Source organism: Anopheles bellator, chromosome 1 (genome assembly GCF_943735745.2).
Source record: "Anopheles bellator chromosome 1, idAnoBellAS_SP24_06.2, whole genome shotgun sequence".
Taxonomy (NCBI): Eukaryota; Metazoa; Arthropoda; class Insecta; order Diptera; family Culicidae; genus Anopheles; species Anopheles bellator.
In genome coordinates, this window is record NC_071285.1 from 13,078,171 (window position 1) to 13,094,425 (window position 16,255).

At 53.9% G+C, this 16,255-nt stretch overlaps 5 protein-coding genes across 5 annotated transcripts in view; 2 read left to right on the forward strand and 3 right to left on the reverse strand.

The window, feature by feature from the left end:
• The window catches only part of LOC131205459 (haloacid dehalogenase-like hydrolase domain-containing protein 2), a 5,399-nt gene extending 1,446 nt beyond the window's left edge, over positions 1-3,953 (forward strand). Inside the window, exons 3-5 of the mRNA XM_058197564.1 lie at positions 2,547-2,954; positions 3,014-3,542; positions 3,608-3,953. Of these exons, the coding sequence (XP_058053547.1) occupies positions 2,821-2,954; positions 3,014-3,542; positions 3,608-3,790 (846 nt within the window). The 5' untranslated portion in view covers positions 2,547-2,820 and the 3' untranslated portion in view covers positions 3,791-3,953. The remainder of the gene's footprint in view (positions 1-2,546; positions 2,955-3,013; positions 3,543-3,607) is intronic.
• LOC131205458 (zinc finger protein 888-like) lies at positions 38-2,427 on the forward strand. Its single transcript, XM_058197563.1, has 2 exons — positions 38-448; positions 830-2,427. Exons 1-2 carry the CDS (start codon positions 341-343, stop codon positions 1,790-1,792), a joined length of 1,071 nt encoding a protein of 356 aa, XP_058053546.1. The 5' UTR covers positions 38-340; the 3' UTR covers positions 1,793-2,427.
• LOC131205457 (histone acetyltransferase KAT8-like) lies at positions 3,834-5,814 on the reverse strand. The gene is made up of 2 exons (XM_058197562.1): positions 5,504-5,814; positions 3,834-5,421 (listed from the first exon to the last, which is right to left on the reverse strand). Exons 1-2 carry the CDS (start codon positions 5,714-5,716, stop codon positions 3,979-3,981), a joined length of 1,656 nt encoding a protein of 551 aa, XP_058053545.1. The 5' UTR covers positions 5,717-5,814; the 3' UTR covers positions 3,834-3,978.
• Positions 5,815-6,072: 258 nt separating this feature from the next.
• On the reverse strand, positions 6,073-7,774 carry LOC131215057 (leucine-rich repeat-containing protein 1-like). The gene is made up of 3 exons (XM_058209434.1): positions 7,426-7,774; positions 6,716-7,364; positions 6,073-6,577 (listed from the first exon to the last, which is right to left on the reverse strand). The coding sequence occupies exons 1-3, from the start codon at positions 7,772-7,774 to the stop codon at positions 6,454-6,456; spliced, it is 1,122 nt and encodes a 373-aa protein (XP_058065417.1). The 3' UTR covers positions 6,073-6,453.
• A 641-nt stretch (positions 7,775-8,415) lies between these two features.
• Positions 8,416-15,657, reverse strand: LOC131215058 (uncharacterized). Its single transcript, XM_058209435.1, has 6 exons — positions 15,400-15,657; positions 12,694-13,146; positions 12,315-12,632; positions 11,757-12,251; positions 11,572-11,697; positions 8,416-11,522 (listed from the first exon to the last, which is right to left on the reverse strand). Exons 1-6 carry the CDS (start codon positions 15,512-15,514, stop codon positions 9,358-9,360), a joined length of 3,672 nt encoding a protein of 1,223 aa, XP_058065418.1. The 5' UTR covers positions 15,515-15,657; the 3' UTR covers positions 8,416-9,357.
• Positions 15,658-16,255: the final 598 nt, after the last annotated feature.

Here is a 16,255-nt window from a genome sequence, read left to right on the forward strand (position 1 = left end):
TTGTGCAGCAATGTTCACAAAGTCATATGACCTAACGATTCATATTCGCACTCACACCGGCGCAAAGCCATACCAGTGTAAAGTCTGCGACAAAGCCTTCCATTCAAGAAGCATTCTGGCAGAACATTCGAAAATTCACAATAAGAAGCACCAGTGTTATCATTGTGCAGCAATATTCACAAATTCATATGACCTAACGATTCATATTCGCACTCACACCGGCGAAAAGCCATACCAGTGTAAAGTCTGCGACAAAGCCTTCCATTCAGCAGGCTATCTGGCAGAACATTCGAAAATTCACAATAAGGACCAACAGTATCAGTGTCCGCATTGTTCATCAATGTTCGCACACTCATCTAACCTACAGAAACATATCCGCACTCACACTGGCGAAAAGCCCTACAAGTGTAAAGTCTGTGACAAAGCGTTCAGCCAATCAAGCGATCTAGTACGTCACTCCAAAATACACAATAAGGACCAACATCATCAGTGTCCGCATTGTTCATCAATGTTCGCGCATTTATCTAGCCTAAAGATTCATATCCGCACTCACACGGCGAAGGAATTGCACTTGAATCAAAAATGTTCTACTGTTCATCAAGCGAACAGGACATATCAATGTTGTGACAACATACCTGATGATTTATTCGAGGCAGAGGATAATCAAATTGCAATTAAATCAGAGTACGAAGAGGTCGATGAGCAGCAACAGCTGCAAACAACGAATGATCTTTTCGATCATGAACAGAGAAACCTCAAAAGTCATCGTAAAAGACCTCTAAAGCACGTCTGTCCTCAATGTTCCGCAACATATCCAGATTTGACCAAGTTAAAGATTCACATTCGCACTCACACCGGTGAAAGGCCGTACAAGTGTAAAGTCTGTGACAAAGCCTTCCATTCAAAAAACATTCTGGCAGAACATTCGAAAATTCACAATAAGGACCAACAGCATCAGTGTCCGCATTGTTCATCAACGTTCGCGCAGTCAGCTGCCCTAAAGATTCATATTCGCACTCACACCGGCGAAAAGCCATACCAGTGTAAAGTCTGTGACAAAGCCTTCCATTCAAGAAGCATTCTGGCAGAACATTCGAAAATTCACAATAAGGAGCACCAGTGTCATCATTGTGCAGCAATGTTCACAAAGTCACATGCCCTAACGATTCATATTCGCACTCACACCGGCGAAAAGCCATATCAGTGTAAAGTCTGCGACAAAGCCTTCCATTCAGCAGGCTATCTGGCAGAACATTCGAAAATTCACAATAAGGACCAACAGTATCAGTGTCCGCATTGTTCATCAATGTTCGCACACTCATCTAACCTACAGAATCATATCCGCACTCACACTGGCGAAAAGCCCTACAAGTGTAAAGTCTGTGACAAAGCGTGCAGCCAATCAAGCGATCTAGTACGTCACTCCAAAATACACAATAGGGACCAATATCATCAGTGTCCGCATTGTTCATCAATGTTCGCGCATTTATCTAGCCTAAAGATTCATATCCGCACTCACACCGGCGAAAAGCCATATCAGTGTAAAGTCTGCGACAAAGCCTTCCATTCACCACGCAATCTGAGACAACATTCGAAATTTCACAATGAGGACCAACTGCATCAGTGTCCTCACTGTTCATCAAGGTTCGCACAGCGATCTAAGCTAAAGATTCATATCCGCACTCACACTGGCGAAAAGCCATACAAGTGTAAAGTCTGTGCCAAAGCGTTCAGCCAATCAGGCAATCTGGCAGGACATTTGAAAATTCACACGAAGGGTAAAACTCATTAATCATTTCATTTGTTCATTCAAGTTTGGGTTAGAATAAGTTTGAATTTTGTATCTTTGAATACTAAAATGTATGAATTCGACGATAGCAGTTAGCGAAAGTTCACAATCAGCAACGATCAGCCCAATAAAATATATTTTTCATAGAAACTGGGTTTTATATAGAATAAAAATCCTTTAAAGCAACGGCCCAAGAAGACTGTTCTGCCGTACTCATGACATGATCAGTTTATCGGATACGGATACGGATACAAGGCGTGTTTCCGTGTGTAATCATCGCACACACACTGATACGTCCGCCCTGTTATCGACGGGACAAAGGGATGAAGTAAAACAACTGTACGAGATTTATATAGAAAGTTAAGATTTGATGGAACCGTTAGAGACTACCCGCGTTGGGAACGTGACTGTTTCTCGTAAACATCGTCTAGGCCAACGCAGAGCACCTGGTTGTTAAATGTTAAATACCACGAAAGTCGGTTAGGAAGAATCCGAAAAGTCCCTCCTAGGGTAACCGTATTTTACGACGGTTAGCGAAGGATAAGAGGAAAGGAATAGCGATAACGCTGCGGGGGCTAGCATAGACAGCGTAATGCACTTGCTTGATGCAACCGTATCATGCATTCTAGGAAACCATATGGACCCATACGTTATCAAAATAAATATTAAAAAGAGGACGCCTAAACCGTATAAGATCAACCCTTGAAATTTGTTTGAAGTTTGAAATTTGTTCACAAATTGATGCTCGTTTGTTCAGATTTGCAGATCTGCGTCAGTGACATTAATGACGTCTCCGAGAGACGTCAGTTACGCAGATATCGAATCGTAATCGTAGCATGTGGACCAGGCATAACCAACCGAACGATTCGTTCGATGCTGAGTAGAGCTCAAATATACTCTCAAGGCAGTCCGTAAAAAACTGAAAAACTGTCCGTAAAACTGGATCATGTTTTGCTGCAACTGCTCACTTTTCACCGGGCTACTTTGACAATTCACCGGCACAACAACAACAAACCGGCTTTGGTAATCGTATGTGTTGCAGAAATTTCTCGGCAGCGGTGATCCGTTCCGCAATGGAGCCGATTAAAATGGCTCTGATCGATCTCAGTGGCACACTGCACGTCGATGATCAGCCGACGGATGGAGCGGTCGAAGCGCTCAAAAGGTTTGTCCGGTCTGTGTCTATCACGGTGCCTCACTAACCGCGGGAACGATCTTCTGCAGGCTCCGTCAGCACGGTGTGCGGGTCAAGTTTGTGACGAACACCACGAAGGAAAGTGCGGGCTCACTGTACACCCGGTTGCGCCGTATCGGATTCGAGTTGGAGCGCGAAGAAATCTACGGTTCCCTGGCCGCCGCTGCCGACTACATCCGCACGCACCACCTAAACCCGTACTATCTGCTAACGGATGATGCACGTGCCGATATGCCGCCACCATATGCTCCGGACGTTCCCCATGATTCCGTCGTCGTCGGACTGGCACCGGGCCACTTTTGTTACGAACGACTGAACGAAGCATTTCGCGTTTTACATCGACCACCGGGCACTCGGGCCGCCCAGCTCGTTGCCATTCACGAAGGACGCTACTACAAGGCAGCGGATGGGATCGCCCTCGGGCCGGGATGCTTCGTGAAGGGACTAGCGTACAGCAGCGGCGTTACTCCCGTTTGTATCGGCAAACCGAATGAATATTTCTTTCGCTCCGCCCTACCGGAAGGTGTAGCCGTTGGAGAGTGCGTCATGATTGGCGATGTAAGATGGCACAGCTGCAGCGGTCGTAATGGTAGTCTGGCTAACGCACCATGTCTCTTTCGCAGGATCCAAACGACGACTGTTTCGGTGCGATGCAGATCGGCATGCGCGGCTTTCTCGTGGAAACGGGCAAGTATCAACCGGAACGCCACTCGGCCGATAAGCGACCGGCGGTGAGTGGCATTTTCCCCACGTTCCGCGACGTCGTACAGCACATAATCGACGGGCAGCCGCCAGCACGGCCCTAACGGGCACTTGCTCTATTTAAAACCCAAAACAGTTTTCAGTTGCTTAATTTTTAAGTTACATTCATATTTAAAGCGACAGTTCAGTGGTTTAATCGTAGAGTAAAAGTAATGTTGAAGCACGACACAAACCGAATCGACGACCGAGGGGATAGTTTGGTGTCGAGATGGCGCATAGCGGATTCGTCCTTCTAGTTCTTCTTCACCTGCTTCACGGGAATGTTGCGCTTCTGGGGTGTCCACTTAAGATAGGCCGGCTCCACCATCAGTTTCGGTTTCTTAAACTGTGCCATCTGCAGATGCTCCTGGATGGCCTTCGTCGTGACGCAGATCACGTGCTGACCCTTCCAGTACTTGACCATGTTCATCGATTGCAGCGTGTAGATAATGTCCTCCTGCGTGATGCTGGACAGTTCGCTCAGCTCCTTGATCGTCGTCGTCCGGTAGTCCTTCATCAGCTTCAGCAACGTGTACGCCCAGTAGCTCCGGTAGCTTAGCTTACCGAGATCCGACAGTGGCTTCTCCGGGCTTCCGATGATACCTTCGCGCCGCGACAGCTCGTAGCTGAACGCAATCAGCAGCTTGCCGTAGCCCTTCCGCTGGTACGGTGGCAAGATCAGGATGCACGCCACGTTGTTGCCCTCGGGCGATTCTTTCTCCTTCGAAAAGTACCCCACAATGTGCTGCCCGTCACGGTCGATCTCGCACAGCACGTAGAAGTAGAACGGTTCGACGTCGTAGTAGAGCGTCTTGTGGTCGAGGAACAGCTTCGCCATCAGGCAGAGCGTCTGGCAGTAGAACCGATGGTCTTTGCCATCGATCTCGAAGATCGAAATCGTGCCCTTCCGGTAGATCTCGTTGCCCGGCGGTTGCCGGTGCGTGCAGGTGGCCCGGTGCTCGCGCAACGTCTTGGCCAGCCGCATATAGCGGAGACAGTACTCGCACACGTACATCGTGCCCACCTTGCCGTACTCCTCCGGGTACGGCGAAAAGTACCACGTATCGATCTCGTACCGTCCGATGCGCAGTTTGTCGATGTACTTCACCTTTGTGATGGCCTCGTGTTCCTTCTCGAGTGCCGCGGTCGTCGGATCCATGTCGGCGTACGTCTTTTGCACATGATTGATCTCGTCGTGTCTCCGTTTCTGATTGCGCGTAATTTTCCGATCCGTATCACCGTCAGCGGACAGCGCAAGATCCGCCGGTTGTAGCAAACTGGTCCCTTCCTTCGAACTCGGTTTCAACCCGAATCTACCCGGCACAGTCGTCGCACCCACCGTCGTATCTTTCGCGTTCGGAGTGCTGGACGCTCCGAGTGGGCTTTTGCGTGCCGTCCCTGCTCCATCCACCGCCACGGGTGGTGCGGTGCCTACGGTCCCACCAGTTCCTCCCACACGGTCACCAGTGGGACTGGAACCGGGCATCGGATCGCTGGAAATTCGGTCCCGTGTAACCCACTGGTCCAACCGGCGATTGAGGCCCTCGTAGTGAATGTAATACTCTTGTTGCTTCGGATCGCACGGATTCTGGCGCGATTGGATGAGTTGCGCCGGGTGCCAGGACCCATCCTGCCGCTGCACCATGTAATCATCTCCGATCACCAGCAGCTTGTCGTCCTCTTCTTCCTTGATTCCCTGCAAAACACACACACACTCACGCGTTAGCAACACACGGCGTCATGAGTCCTCTCGGACGGGCGGACAGGCCGCCACTTACATCGCTGCTGCCGGTGGCGTCCGGTGAAGCGGCAACACTTCGAGCCGCGTCGGTTCCGGCCATATCGGACGGTTTGCTGCGCGTTGGCCTCGAGCCGGCTGAAACCTCCGAGGGCGGAGAGCCACCACCGGCCGACGCCACATCTCCGCCGCCGCTTGCTTTGTTTTCCTTCTCACTTTCCGCGTTGCCGCGGAGCGATCTCTGCGCCACCATCGAGATTTACCTCCTGAGCGCGAGATTTCCTTGTTCCGCTTGCGTTTTTCACTCGATATTTACGATAAAAAGGCGAGAATTGCGAATCAACAAAATGCGTTTGTTTTTTCTCCGTTGTCATTCGTGCTGTGAGCTGCGTGCAAAGTGACAGCCCGCCAGTGTTGCCAGTAAGCTGAGTTTTGCCCACCGACAGCACTCAGCTCCTCCTTGGATAAGAGTTTGAATTTGCGATTCGTTTGAACCTCATAAGCCGCCAAAGAATGTTCTGCGATGTTCGAATGGCATTGCTGGATTTTTTTAACAATATTTCGTGCGGAGAGCCTTTCTCATCAATGTGTGTAATTATCAGTTCGCTTTATTAACGCCCCAACCAAATCTAGTAACTAGTATTGTAAATTACAATAATACAACACGTTCTTAAAAGTCTAGAATACTTAAAACTGTTTCGCCAATCTGCTCTTCCAGTTGCGTTAGCCAGGAATCGCTGTGAAGCTTTCGAGCCGAAAGCTTGTCCTTCAGTCGACACCAAACAGAGGCTTTCAAACGGCAAACGGTTAGTGCCACCTGCTCGGACCGGTGACCATCGGACCGATCCCGTGATCGGACGCGCAGGAGGGACCGCCTCATGGAACTGTGACCTCAGAACGCTCCAGACGAGTATCGCCACCGGCCCTAAGCGTTTCGCGTGTTGTCCTTTCCCTTCCAACCCCGACTCAAGGCGCATCGAGAGGGCTACGTCATGGCACATGCAACGTCCACGGGAATTCCTCGTACGTATCACAGTTGTACTGATGCCAGCGATCGGTGCACCGCTCGGAACAGAACAGCGCACTGAGCGGGAAGTTCCGGGCGTACCCTTTGCTATGGAAAAAAAATGGCAAAATATAACAACGGTCCAAAAGAATGGTAGCGTAGATCGAATCGTGCGCCTCGGTGTCCTGGGCGCCCCACAGCGCGCGTGGAGCACCGGGCGTCTCCACCGAGCGCCACCGGGCTTACCGTTTGGCGAGCAGCAGAATAGCTTCGGTGAAAAGGGGCCGCGCGCAGGGCACACTGGAGCAACGGGCGATGGGCCCGGCCAGCAGCGCGGTGGCCAGAGGCCGCGGCAGGGACACCTTCGCCAACGCGGGTTCTTCCGCGCCGTTCGGCATGGCCCCGCTGCAAGCACAGAGCGCCTGTTCGAGTAGCGATCGTGGCGTGCCCCGTCGAGGATCACCTCTCGCCCTGAGGCGAACCAGCTCCGAGGGAAAGTTCAGCCGGTATGGCACCGAGGGACAGCGCACCTGCCGGTAGCAGGACGGGTTCCGGATGCGGCGCAGCCTCTCGTCGAGCGCCTCGTAGTCGGGTTGGGTAAAGCGCTCGAGTTGCAGCGGGCAGTGCGTGAGGCTGTGGTTGCCACTGAACAGCAGCACAAACCGCAGACTGGTGGTGTTGATGGCGAACGGCAGCTGGAACAGATTGCAGCGCTCGGCCGACACGTAACACAGGTGCGGAAGGTTGAAGAGCCGCATCGGGATGGATACTAGCGTCCGGTTATCGTCTAGCAGGAGATCCTGCAGGGCAGTGCACCGGCCGATCGCGACCGGAACAGCCGTGAGGCGGTTTTTGCGCACCTCTAACACCTCCAGACTGTGCAGCCGTCCGAGCTCTAGGGAAATGGAATGATAGAGCGGCGTCCCTAGTGTCCGCAGTCCCCAGAACCACCTTACCGGACGGTAGCTGAACAAGCCAGTTGCCATTCAACAGCAGTTTCGTCAATCGCCCCAGTTGCCCTATGGTGTGCGGTAACTGTTGCAGCGAGTTGTCCGAGAGGTCCAACGTTTCCAGGCACTGCAAGCGACCGAGCTGGGTGGGCAGAGTGTCGATCACGTTCCCCGCCAGACACAGGAACCGTAGGTGGGCCAGCTCATCGAAGAACCAGTCGGGAAAGTAGCGGATCAGGTTTTCCTTCAGGTAGATCTCGTCGATCTCGTCGGAACACTCGCGCAGCTCCTCCGGCACGGCCCGATAGTCGCGGTAGCTCAGGTGGAGCACGTTGCGGAAGCCACTTTGCGTCATCACTTTCAGCCCACGATCGCACTTCACCGAGTTCCAACGCCGCGGGTGACCCGTACCGCGAGAGAGTGAAAATAAAAATGGAAAACCGTTTTGTTTCACCCGAGCCGATCGGGCGAATTGGCCCGTTGCCTGCCGGTCTCGGTCTCGTAGCGAATGCTCAGCTAGAAGCGACTCACCGAAGAAGACCACCGAAGACTGATCGTTCGCAGCAGATCAGCGCGCCGCGTCCATTGGTCAAGCCACCACAGGGTTGGGGAGGGGACGGGGGGTGTGCTATTTTTATGCGGCCATACACATAAACCACAGCCGGCAAGTTGTTTGCGTGACCACCAAGTCTATGCTGACCTTCGCTTGTTTGAAAGCAGTCCCAAAAACAAACACACCAACGGCCGATTAATTGCGAAACGCGGCCCGGCCGAGAGGAAGAGTCCTCAGCCAGCTGATGGCGGGCTAGTTATAGGTCAAGGACATGGGTGGAATGCCTCGAAGCGCAACAGAGCCATGTCCAGCTCTCGGTGGAACGATCCTTAGGGGCCAACTCAAGATCACTTCTTCGCGCAGATCTCAGACCGCGACAGATTTCTTTCGGATCGCATAAGCGGAAAATGAAGCCGATTGGTGACACGATTGGTTTTGCAACTTGAGCCCCAACAGTTTTTGAGCTGCTGTTGGTGGGGATTTTCCGTTTATTTAATTCATCCTTTTTTGTCTCATCTTCTCGCTGTTCGCACTACTGTCTCAAACAGTGCCGCAACTCTTCGTTTAATTAATTTTATTATTGTACGCTCTAGTAGTCAATTTCAATCCCAGGTCTCTCTCTCTCTCTCTATCTTGCTCTGCACGCTCTGCTTTCTTCCTTCCCCTTGCGAGTTCAATAATTAAATTATCATTCTACACTTTAATATGCATCGATTCAACAGGCTGTGTGGGGGTGTGCACTTCCGGCGACGGCGGCTTCGTCGTCGTCGACAGGTTCTTATTTTAAAACTTTCCACTAATGCGAGTATAGTAAAACAAAAAAAAAATCGGGAAACAAAACCGACAAACGGGAACACGGGCTTCAACGCGTGGCCACGGCCACGTAACGCACTAGAGGTTATATCAAACATTTTTTTTTCGCTCAGTTTCGTCCGATCGCTTTATAAAAGAAACATTTACAAACGACCTTGCGGGCGGCGTGCATCCCGGAGCACGGCGGAGCGAAAGGCGAGGCGCCCTTACTGCTACTTGAGGGAAGGGAAGGGCTGTCCGCGGCTGGGCAGCGGCGGGCCACCGGTGGTGTTGCTCGGAGGTTCACGGACCGTAGCGGGGACGAAGCCGGGGAAGCTGACCGCGCGTTCTACTAACATTAACGATGATGATGAACATTGAACGGACCTTCCGTATGGAGCGATCCTGGGTCCTTCCGTCCGGATCCGGTTTCCGGTGGGTCGGTGAAGCAGAGCAAAAAGCTGCACCAACACGCGCTACGCGGTTCAGAACGTTACGATGCGACGGGAATTTCATGTGTGTACGTATATGTGGTTGTGTGCGTGGAAAAAGGCAATGGTGTGTGGATTTAAGCATTTCTCAGTACCGCGAGCCTACATGATTAGGCAGCGCTTCGATTCCTTTCGGCATTCCGGTTCGATCGTTCGATCAGCGCCCCCATTAAGTACACCGGAAGTGGTCAAGTTCAGGTGGAGATTGAGTTTGTGACCACCGTTATCCTCGTGCTCGGTGCCAGCGAAGACCGGCAAATTGGTCGGAGAGTTCGGATTGCTGGTGCCGGTGCTTCCATCCCCAGCATCGAGCCGTCCCTGGCCGTCACTCATGTAGTCGCTATCGGTATCCGGCGACCGATCTCCGTCGTCGTCGTCATCGTCCGCTTCATCGTCCACCCCCTCCGATTCGTACGCATCGGAAGTGAGACGGTTACGGCCACACTGGAGCTGCTGGAACCGTTGCAGGCGCTCCATCAACAGTGGATTACTGTGCGGCAACACAAACACCTCGTCCGGATCGTGTACCTCCAGTTTACGGGAGAGCCATCGGCCAACGAGCTGGCTCAACGGTTGCTGCGGTTCCACTGTGCGCAGTGGCTCCTGGCTCCCCGTGGTTCCTGGTGGTTCGCTTTCGAGCGAGCTCACCAAGGACGATGCTTCCGGTGAAGCCAATCCGCACGGTGCCGGACTCTGGAGACCGGAGTCGATGCTTTCCGTGTAGCCACCGGACACACTGTCCCGTTTCCCCGCGGCCAGATCCCGACGTTCCACACGATCATCCTCTTCGTCGTCCTCGTCCTTGTCGCTCGTGGCTGGTGACCGTGGTTGTTTGGCAGCAATGGTTAGCAAAGGTTCCGCGACCGCTCCGTCGCCGGTTGGCGTGTTGATGTTTTCCTGCAGGACCTCCTGTTCCTGTTCCCGTTGCTCAAGCATCACCCCTGCAATGGCCTTAGCCGTTGATTCTGTGCTTGGACCATCTTTCCCGTCGTCCACCACCGGTATTGCAATATTGTCCAGGAGTTCCGTCGAACGCTCCTGCTCAGTCTCAGTCTCATGAAGGGTGCTCGCGGCCACCGGAGCCTCGCTGCACTCACGGTGTCTTTCGTGCACGATCGGTTCTAGTGGCTCAGGTTCCGGTTCGTGGGGAACATCCTCCTGCACGGTCATATCACATATCAGTTCGTCGCCGGCCACCACTTCCACCACCGGCCATTTGGTGCTTACTTCGGGATCATCGTTCTCGCCCGCCGTCATCAGATCATCATCGTGGCGTTCGTCATCATCTTCCGCCTCATCACGGTGGTCCGTTGGCTCACTCTCGATACAACCTCGCGCACGGTGCATCGGCGCGGTCGCGGAAGGAAATTCCGGTTCGATCAACTGGAATCCTTCGAGCGGCTGCCGATGGTAACCGCTGGTGCCACCCGGTTTCCGGTGCTGTCTTTTGTGCTTCTGTGTCTTTTTCTTACTCTTCGCGGTTCTGGCTACCGACTCGGTAGCCACCGGTGGTGGTGGCGGTGCTGCCACCGGAGGGACGTCAACCGGAACCAACGCAACCGTCGCAACCGGCGACGATTGCTTCGTGACGCTCTGCTCAAGCGCAGGACTTTTGCGATGGTTCACGTCCGTTACGCGCGGTTCCGGTGAACTCTGCTCCACTCGTTTTTTGCCACCCTTCCGGACGGTGGTCCAGAAAGTTTCACTATCATTTGTCGCCCCTCCCCCACTGCCAGTCGCCAGTTTTGGGCGCGTGAGATCGATGTTCTGTTCGGCGAACGCTCGCGTTGATTCGATCAGATCCTTTTTGCGGTTCTTTTGTGCGGCGGCTGATGCTCGATTTTCCGCACGAACGGAGACGGCCGAAACGGTTGCCGAATTGGTTTCACTCAGAATAGCGTGACTCTTGGCGGCCGTCTTGCTTTGCTTGGCCACGGTGGAAGCGTTTTTGGATGACTTTTGAGCAGTGTCCTTTCGAGCTGATCGCGGTAGGGTTTGTTCCGCCTCGACCGGCGTGACCGGGGTCGGGATCGGATCGGGAGCTGGCATTGGAACGGTCGGAAGAAACTCTTGTACGTCGGCGTTCAGCTGATACGGCTGCTCGGTAGGAACTAAGTTACATTCAAACGTGGCGTTGCCGTACTGTGGGAAGGAAGTGCCAAGGTTGCTGAGGTTAGTTTCTATTTCAGGTTCAAATTTAGATTCAAACTCACCAAGGGCGGTGCCGGCACATCGCCGGTACCGATGCAGGTACCGCTTTCGTCCAGCTGAGTAACGAAAATAAGGCAGGATTAGCGATCGAGAAAGTAATCCAACGATCCCAGCCGGATGTTCTTACCTCGTCGATGTTACGGAAACGTTTCTTGCGCTTCCTGAACCCCGTTTGATGCGTGTAAACCTCTCCGTTGGGCAGCAGGTATTCCGGGGCGGCCGTTGGCGTTCCTATATGCAAATAAGGCCGTTAGATAGGACGAAAGCACAACATCCCTAAAGGCACCTACCATCGTCGTACATTCCGTAGTGGCCCATGAACCACGGTGGCTGGTAGTAGAGCGAGCTACAGAACTGTGCCATATCGTAGGTCGTATCACCGAACTGATAGCATCCTTCCTCCAGTTCCAACGCTTCGTCGCCCGGTGTCCCCGTTAGTGTACCGCCGTCTGCAGGAGCGACCGGATCGGTACAAACTGGCACCATGAACCCATCCGGAACTGCCGTCTCCGAATCGGGAGCCTCCACTGAATTCATTGCGGGAGTCGCGTCCTCCCTGGGTATTACTGATCCTGGGACTTCTGAGCCATCTGAACAAGAGGCTATCGCCAATCCATCGATCGGTTCCGCCACGATCGTTCCATCGTCGGTGTAGATCACACCGGGCACTTCGGCATCCGCTACCACCGATTGCTGTTGCTGCGGGCAGTTGCTGAAGTTCGGAGGATAGATGTACGTCTGGCCACCGTTGAAGTATGAGTATCCATTGTTGTCGACAGCAAAACCTATAAGGAAACGGAATCGGTCACAGCCTGTTACCGTTACCCCTTACCCCTTACAGTGCTTACCGTTCATCACAAGTACACCGTTTTCGGTGAAGTACCCGTACGGTAGGCACGGGATCGGGTAGGAGTCGGCGGCCGCGAACGACCCACCGTAGTCGGACGTGATGGACTCGGTCGTGGAAATGCTGTTGCTGCCTCCACCGTTTCCACCATCGCTGCCCTCGCTGCTGCTGCTGCCGGTCGTCCCGGCGATCGAACTGGACGCCGTGTTCTCGTTCGACGTGCTGGCCGTCGTCGTCCCCGTCGTCGGTTTCGGTCGCGAAAGGTACCCCTTCTTGAACAGGACATCCTGCCGCGGAGTGGTGATTCTCGTGTACTCATCTGTGAGGGGGGGAATGAATGCGATCGGAATCGTGCGGAGAAACGGGCGCCACCGTCTTACCATCGTTTATCGTATTGGTTCCTCCACCTTCGTTGGCGGTGGTCGTTTTGCTGGCCGTGCCATCGTCCTCGGGCCGGCCAGCGTGCTGCGGTGCTGCCCTTCTGCCATGGCTGTCGTAGTACGATCTGCGGTTCGCTGCTCCGTAGTAACCGTAGTGGTTTCGGCCACCGTTGCTGAAGCTACTGTAGTTCCAGCTGCGCCGGTCCGAGTAGTACGATTGGGGTCTTCGCTTATGATAGGGCGCCGACTGGCGTCGTTCCGAGCCGGACCCGTTAGCCGAGTCACCGCTGGTATCAGTCCGGTGGCCACTCTGTTCCTGTTCCGTGGCCGTGGCGGTGTTTAGACTGCCCGGCAGGCTCACCGCTCCATCACCACCGCCGCTGAGCGGTGACTCTTTGCTGCCGTGCTTGAGTGTGCTGGTGTTCCCATGGTGATAGGATTTGTTACGCGAACCTAGAATGAATCGTATCCGATTGGATTAGGTTGCTACAGAAGAGACCCATCTTGCCAAAAACGGGTTTTGATCAAACTAGGCTCCGTATTTATAGAAGGTGGATGAACTCGTAACGACCCGAAGGACACGCACGAGCAAGCAAAGGAGCATCGCTGCAAAATAATCCAGATCATTACGCGCTGCCATAACGCTGCTCGGGTTCTTGCACTCAAAAAACCATTAAAACCTGTGGGTCCCCCCCCAGAAACCCCTCTCTGTGTCGCTCTGTCGGACCACAATGTTACCTTGTTCGCCCCCGGGTCTGCCTGGCCTGTCCCGCCCGCCCCGAAAGGCGCACAAACAGTAAAATTGTACAGATTTGGCAACAGAAAAAGAAAAGTAAAGTGTAAGCTATTTTTAAAATGGTAATCCGAAAACCGAGCACCTCTATTGCTGCTTCGGTCGTGAGAGGTGAGTGAATGCCTGCGCTTGTCCCCTTGCCCCGCGTCCGCCGCGTGGCGTGGCGCGATGTGTCACACGCCTAGTCCTAGTCCTTGCGTCACCAAAAATAGTGTTCCTTCGCCCATCGCCGGCTGTCAACTCCGTCCCGTGCCGGTGTGTGCGCCACCGCACACATTGGAAAACATTCGCATCGACCGGGGTGGAGGGCGAGGGGGGTGATCCTCTGGGCCCAACGCGACGGTGGCGCTGTCCGAAGGGTTGCGTCTTACGACACCGCCATCATGTGACCGGCCAGGTCAGGCGTTCTTGCGGATTTGTTGTTGCGTCCGAGATCCCCTTCCGATCCTTTAACGTTACCCACTCGTTTTGATTTTGCTATCGATCGATTGGAAAACTACAAATTGTAGAACGAACGAACTACCCAGCGTCCCTCTAGACATCGCACAAACCGCCTCTCGTTAATGGGGATGGATTCCACTCAACTCATTATTCATATGCACGGCCCGGCCGCGTTAGGGACATCGTTGGCAGCCGCCCAACATGTGCCCGATCGATCGCCGCTGACCATTCACTCTTTGCGTGCGCCAAACACTTACACGGAGGACGAAAATGTCGAGCCAAAGGTGGAATGCCCTCAGCTCAGCAGCCGGACAGCAGCAGCATCCACGTACGTCGGTCAATTATCCCAAAAAGCGGGAAAGCGGGTGACCCACATAATCACGCGGCCACTTACGTAAGGGGTTTTAGAAGAAACCCCTTGGAGCTGTCGACCCAGACGGGCCCCGAAATCGCGCACTTATCGCGCACGGGGACACTCCTCTAGAACGGTACACAAACCTGATGTAATCAAGCGCCACCATTGCTCTTACCGGCCCCCGGTGGGCCGGGGGGGGGGATGATGCAAGACTTCGGGAGCGATAAAAGATAGAGAACCGAGAGTGAGAACTGGACCGGCAGCCCAAAACCGGCGTTATTTAATCAATCCGTGCGCTGCCTCTTTCGTCATTCTTCGATCCATATTCCTTCCTTCTCACATTTGTTGTGTCCTTCTTTTCCATTTCAGATAAGCATACGGTATGCGCCGACGAGATGCGTACGTAGAGGACGGTATTTGGACACGGGAAGCGTAGCCCATGGCATGTCTGATTCTATTTTAACGACGGCGGGCCGTTACCAACGGTCTGGACGGCAGATGCCAAGCGCGAGCACGGAGCGGTTTGTGACCGAGACCCTTCGGTGGCCACCACAACACATGTGGTGCTCTCCCTTTGGGGCGCATATCTTATCTCTCGACGGCGAACCACGCGACTCCGAACGAATCCATCACGCTCGGCGGAGTGGATGAACCTTAAACTCGCTTCCGGCCGGGTTCGAAGTCAGGTGAGTCCGAACCTTACGGCTCACCCGGCCGCTGATTAGAAAGTGGATCATAATGAGCACGGCGCACAGAGGCAACTAGAGCAGCAGCAGCATCCACGGAGCCGGCCGGTTAATTGGCTGGATCAACAACACCGGCCAGCCAGCAGCATGGGCGGCTTCGGGCAGTGTTAAGTTATTCCATTGCGCTTTACAGGGAAGCGAAGGAGAGATCGAAGACAACTCCACATGCACAGAGATCGGTGATCCTCGGATCACCCGTCTGCACGCTGCCTAACGATGCCTGTCTCATCGACTCGACACCACCACGTGATGCGTTTATTTCTGGATCACAAGAAACTCCGACCGGCAGACCAATGCAGCGACTTCGAGACCAGACATTGTATGCTTTTCGCTCCCGTTCAGCTCCAGATTCGGGACGATGCGTTGCTTACCGTGGTGGTGATGCTGCTCGCTGTCGGACCCGGGTCCGCCCGAGGAGGTCGTTGTGTTGGCACCGTCCAGCGACAACGAGACCCACTTGGTTTTCTTCTTCGCCCCCTTCGCCATTTAGCTGTTTCGTAGGGCTGAAGCTCCGGTGCGGTGTGCGATACGGTCCCAGACACGCTATCCTTTCGCTAGGACGACGGCGACGGGCAAGCGAAGCGACGGGATGGCCACTTCTGGTGCTGTTCGGACTGCTGACAGGCACACACCCCGTTTCGTTCGATCGGTGGCCGGTTCGGGCAGGTTTGGCGGCTACGGAGACTATTGGTTACGGTGGCCCACGCGGATCGTTGATGAGACTTGCTCTGTTCTAATTCACTAACTTCACTAAACCACTTTCACACTAATCTCCCACCCGTTTCTCACACATGCACCCCCCTAAGTCGGCGCAGACCCCACCGAATCGATCTCTGTAACCGAGAAGAGGAAAACTGTAAGACATATAGCGCAACTGGACGCTCACGGAGTTCACGGGCAGCTGGAAACACTGGAAACGATGGGACCACTTTCACGATCACACCTAACGCGTGCCCCGATCGCGGCCATTTCACTCTGTGTATCCGCAACGTCCGAATGGCTCGCCAAACGCGCGCACTTAGATAATCACTCAGCACCTTCCTCGTCCTCGTCGTCGGCCGGCACGACAGTAGCAGCAGCAGTAGCTTGACGGGGCGAACGGCAACACCACTCTACTGCTGCTGACTGATGCTGCTAGTAGCTGCTCGCGAGTCCTTGTCCACGACGAACCAGCGAGCCGAAAGCCGAACACCCGTCGTCGTCTGGTTGGCACGGGCCCTCGCCTCT

Excerpts from the sequence above, each read along its gene's own strand:
- LOC131205458 (XM_058197563.1), top strand. The coding sequence starts at position 341 with ATGTTCGCACACTCATCTAACCTACAGAAACATATCCGCACTCACACT. Across the intron at positions 449-829 it reads TCAGCCAATCAAGCGATCTA|TTAAAGATTCACATTCGCAC; the intron begins GTACGTCACTCC and ends GATTTGACCAAG.
- LOC131205457 (XM_058197562.1), bottom strand. The coding sequence starts at position 5,716 with ATGGTGGCGCAGAGATCGCTCCGCGGCAACGCGGAAAGTGAGAAGGAA. Across the intron at positions 5,422-5,503 it reads ACGCCACCGGCAGCAGCGAT|GGAATCAAGGAAGAAGAGGA; the intron begins GTAAGTGGCGGC and ends TGTGTTTTGCAG.
- LOC131215057 (XM_058209434.1), bottom strand. The coding sequence starts at position 7,774 with ATGACGCAAAGTGGCTTCCGCAACGTGCTCCACCTGAGCTACCGCGAC. Across the intron at positions 7,365-7,425 it reads GCTTGTTCAGCTACCGTCCG|AGCTCGGACGGCTGCACAGT; the intron begins GTAAGGTGGTTC and ends CCATTTCCCTAG. Across the intron at positions 6,578-6,715 it reads ATTCTGCTGCTCGCCAAACG|CAAAGGGTACGCCCGGAACT; the intron begins GTAAGCCCGGTG and ends TTTTTTCCATAG.
- LOC131215058 (XM_058209435.1), bottom strand. The coding sequence starts at position 15,514 with ATGGCGAAGGGGGCGAAGAAGAAAACCAAGTGGGTCTCGTTGTCGCTG. Across the intron at positions 12,252-12,314 it reads CGGTGTACTTGTGATGAACG|GTTTTGCTGTCGACAACAAT; the intron begins GTAAGCACTGTA and ends GTTTCCTTATAG. Across the intron at positions 11,523-11,571 it reads AAGAACATCCGGCTGGGATC|CTGGACGAAAGCGGTACCTG; the intron begins GTTGGATTACTT and ends TTCGTTACTCAG.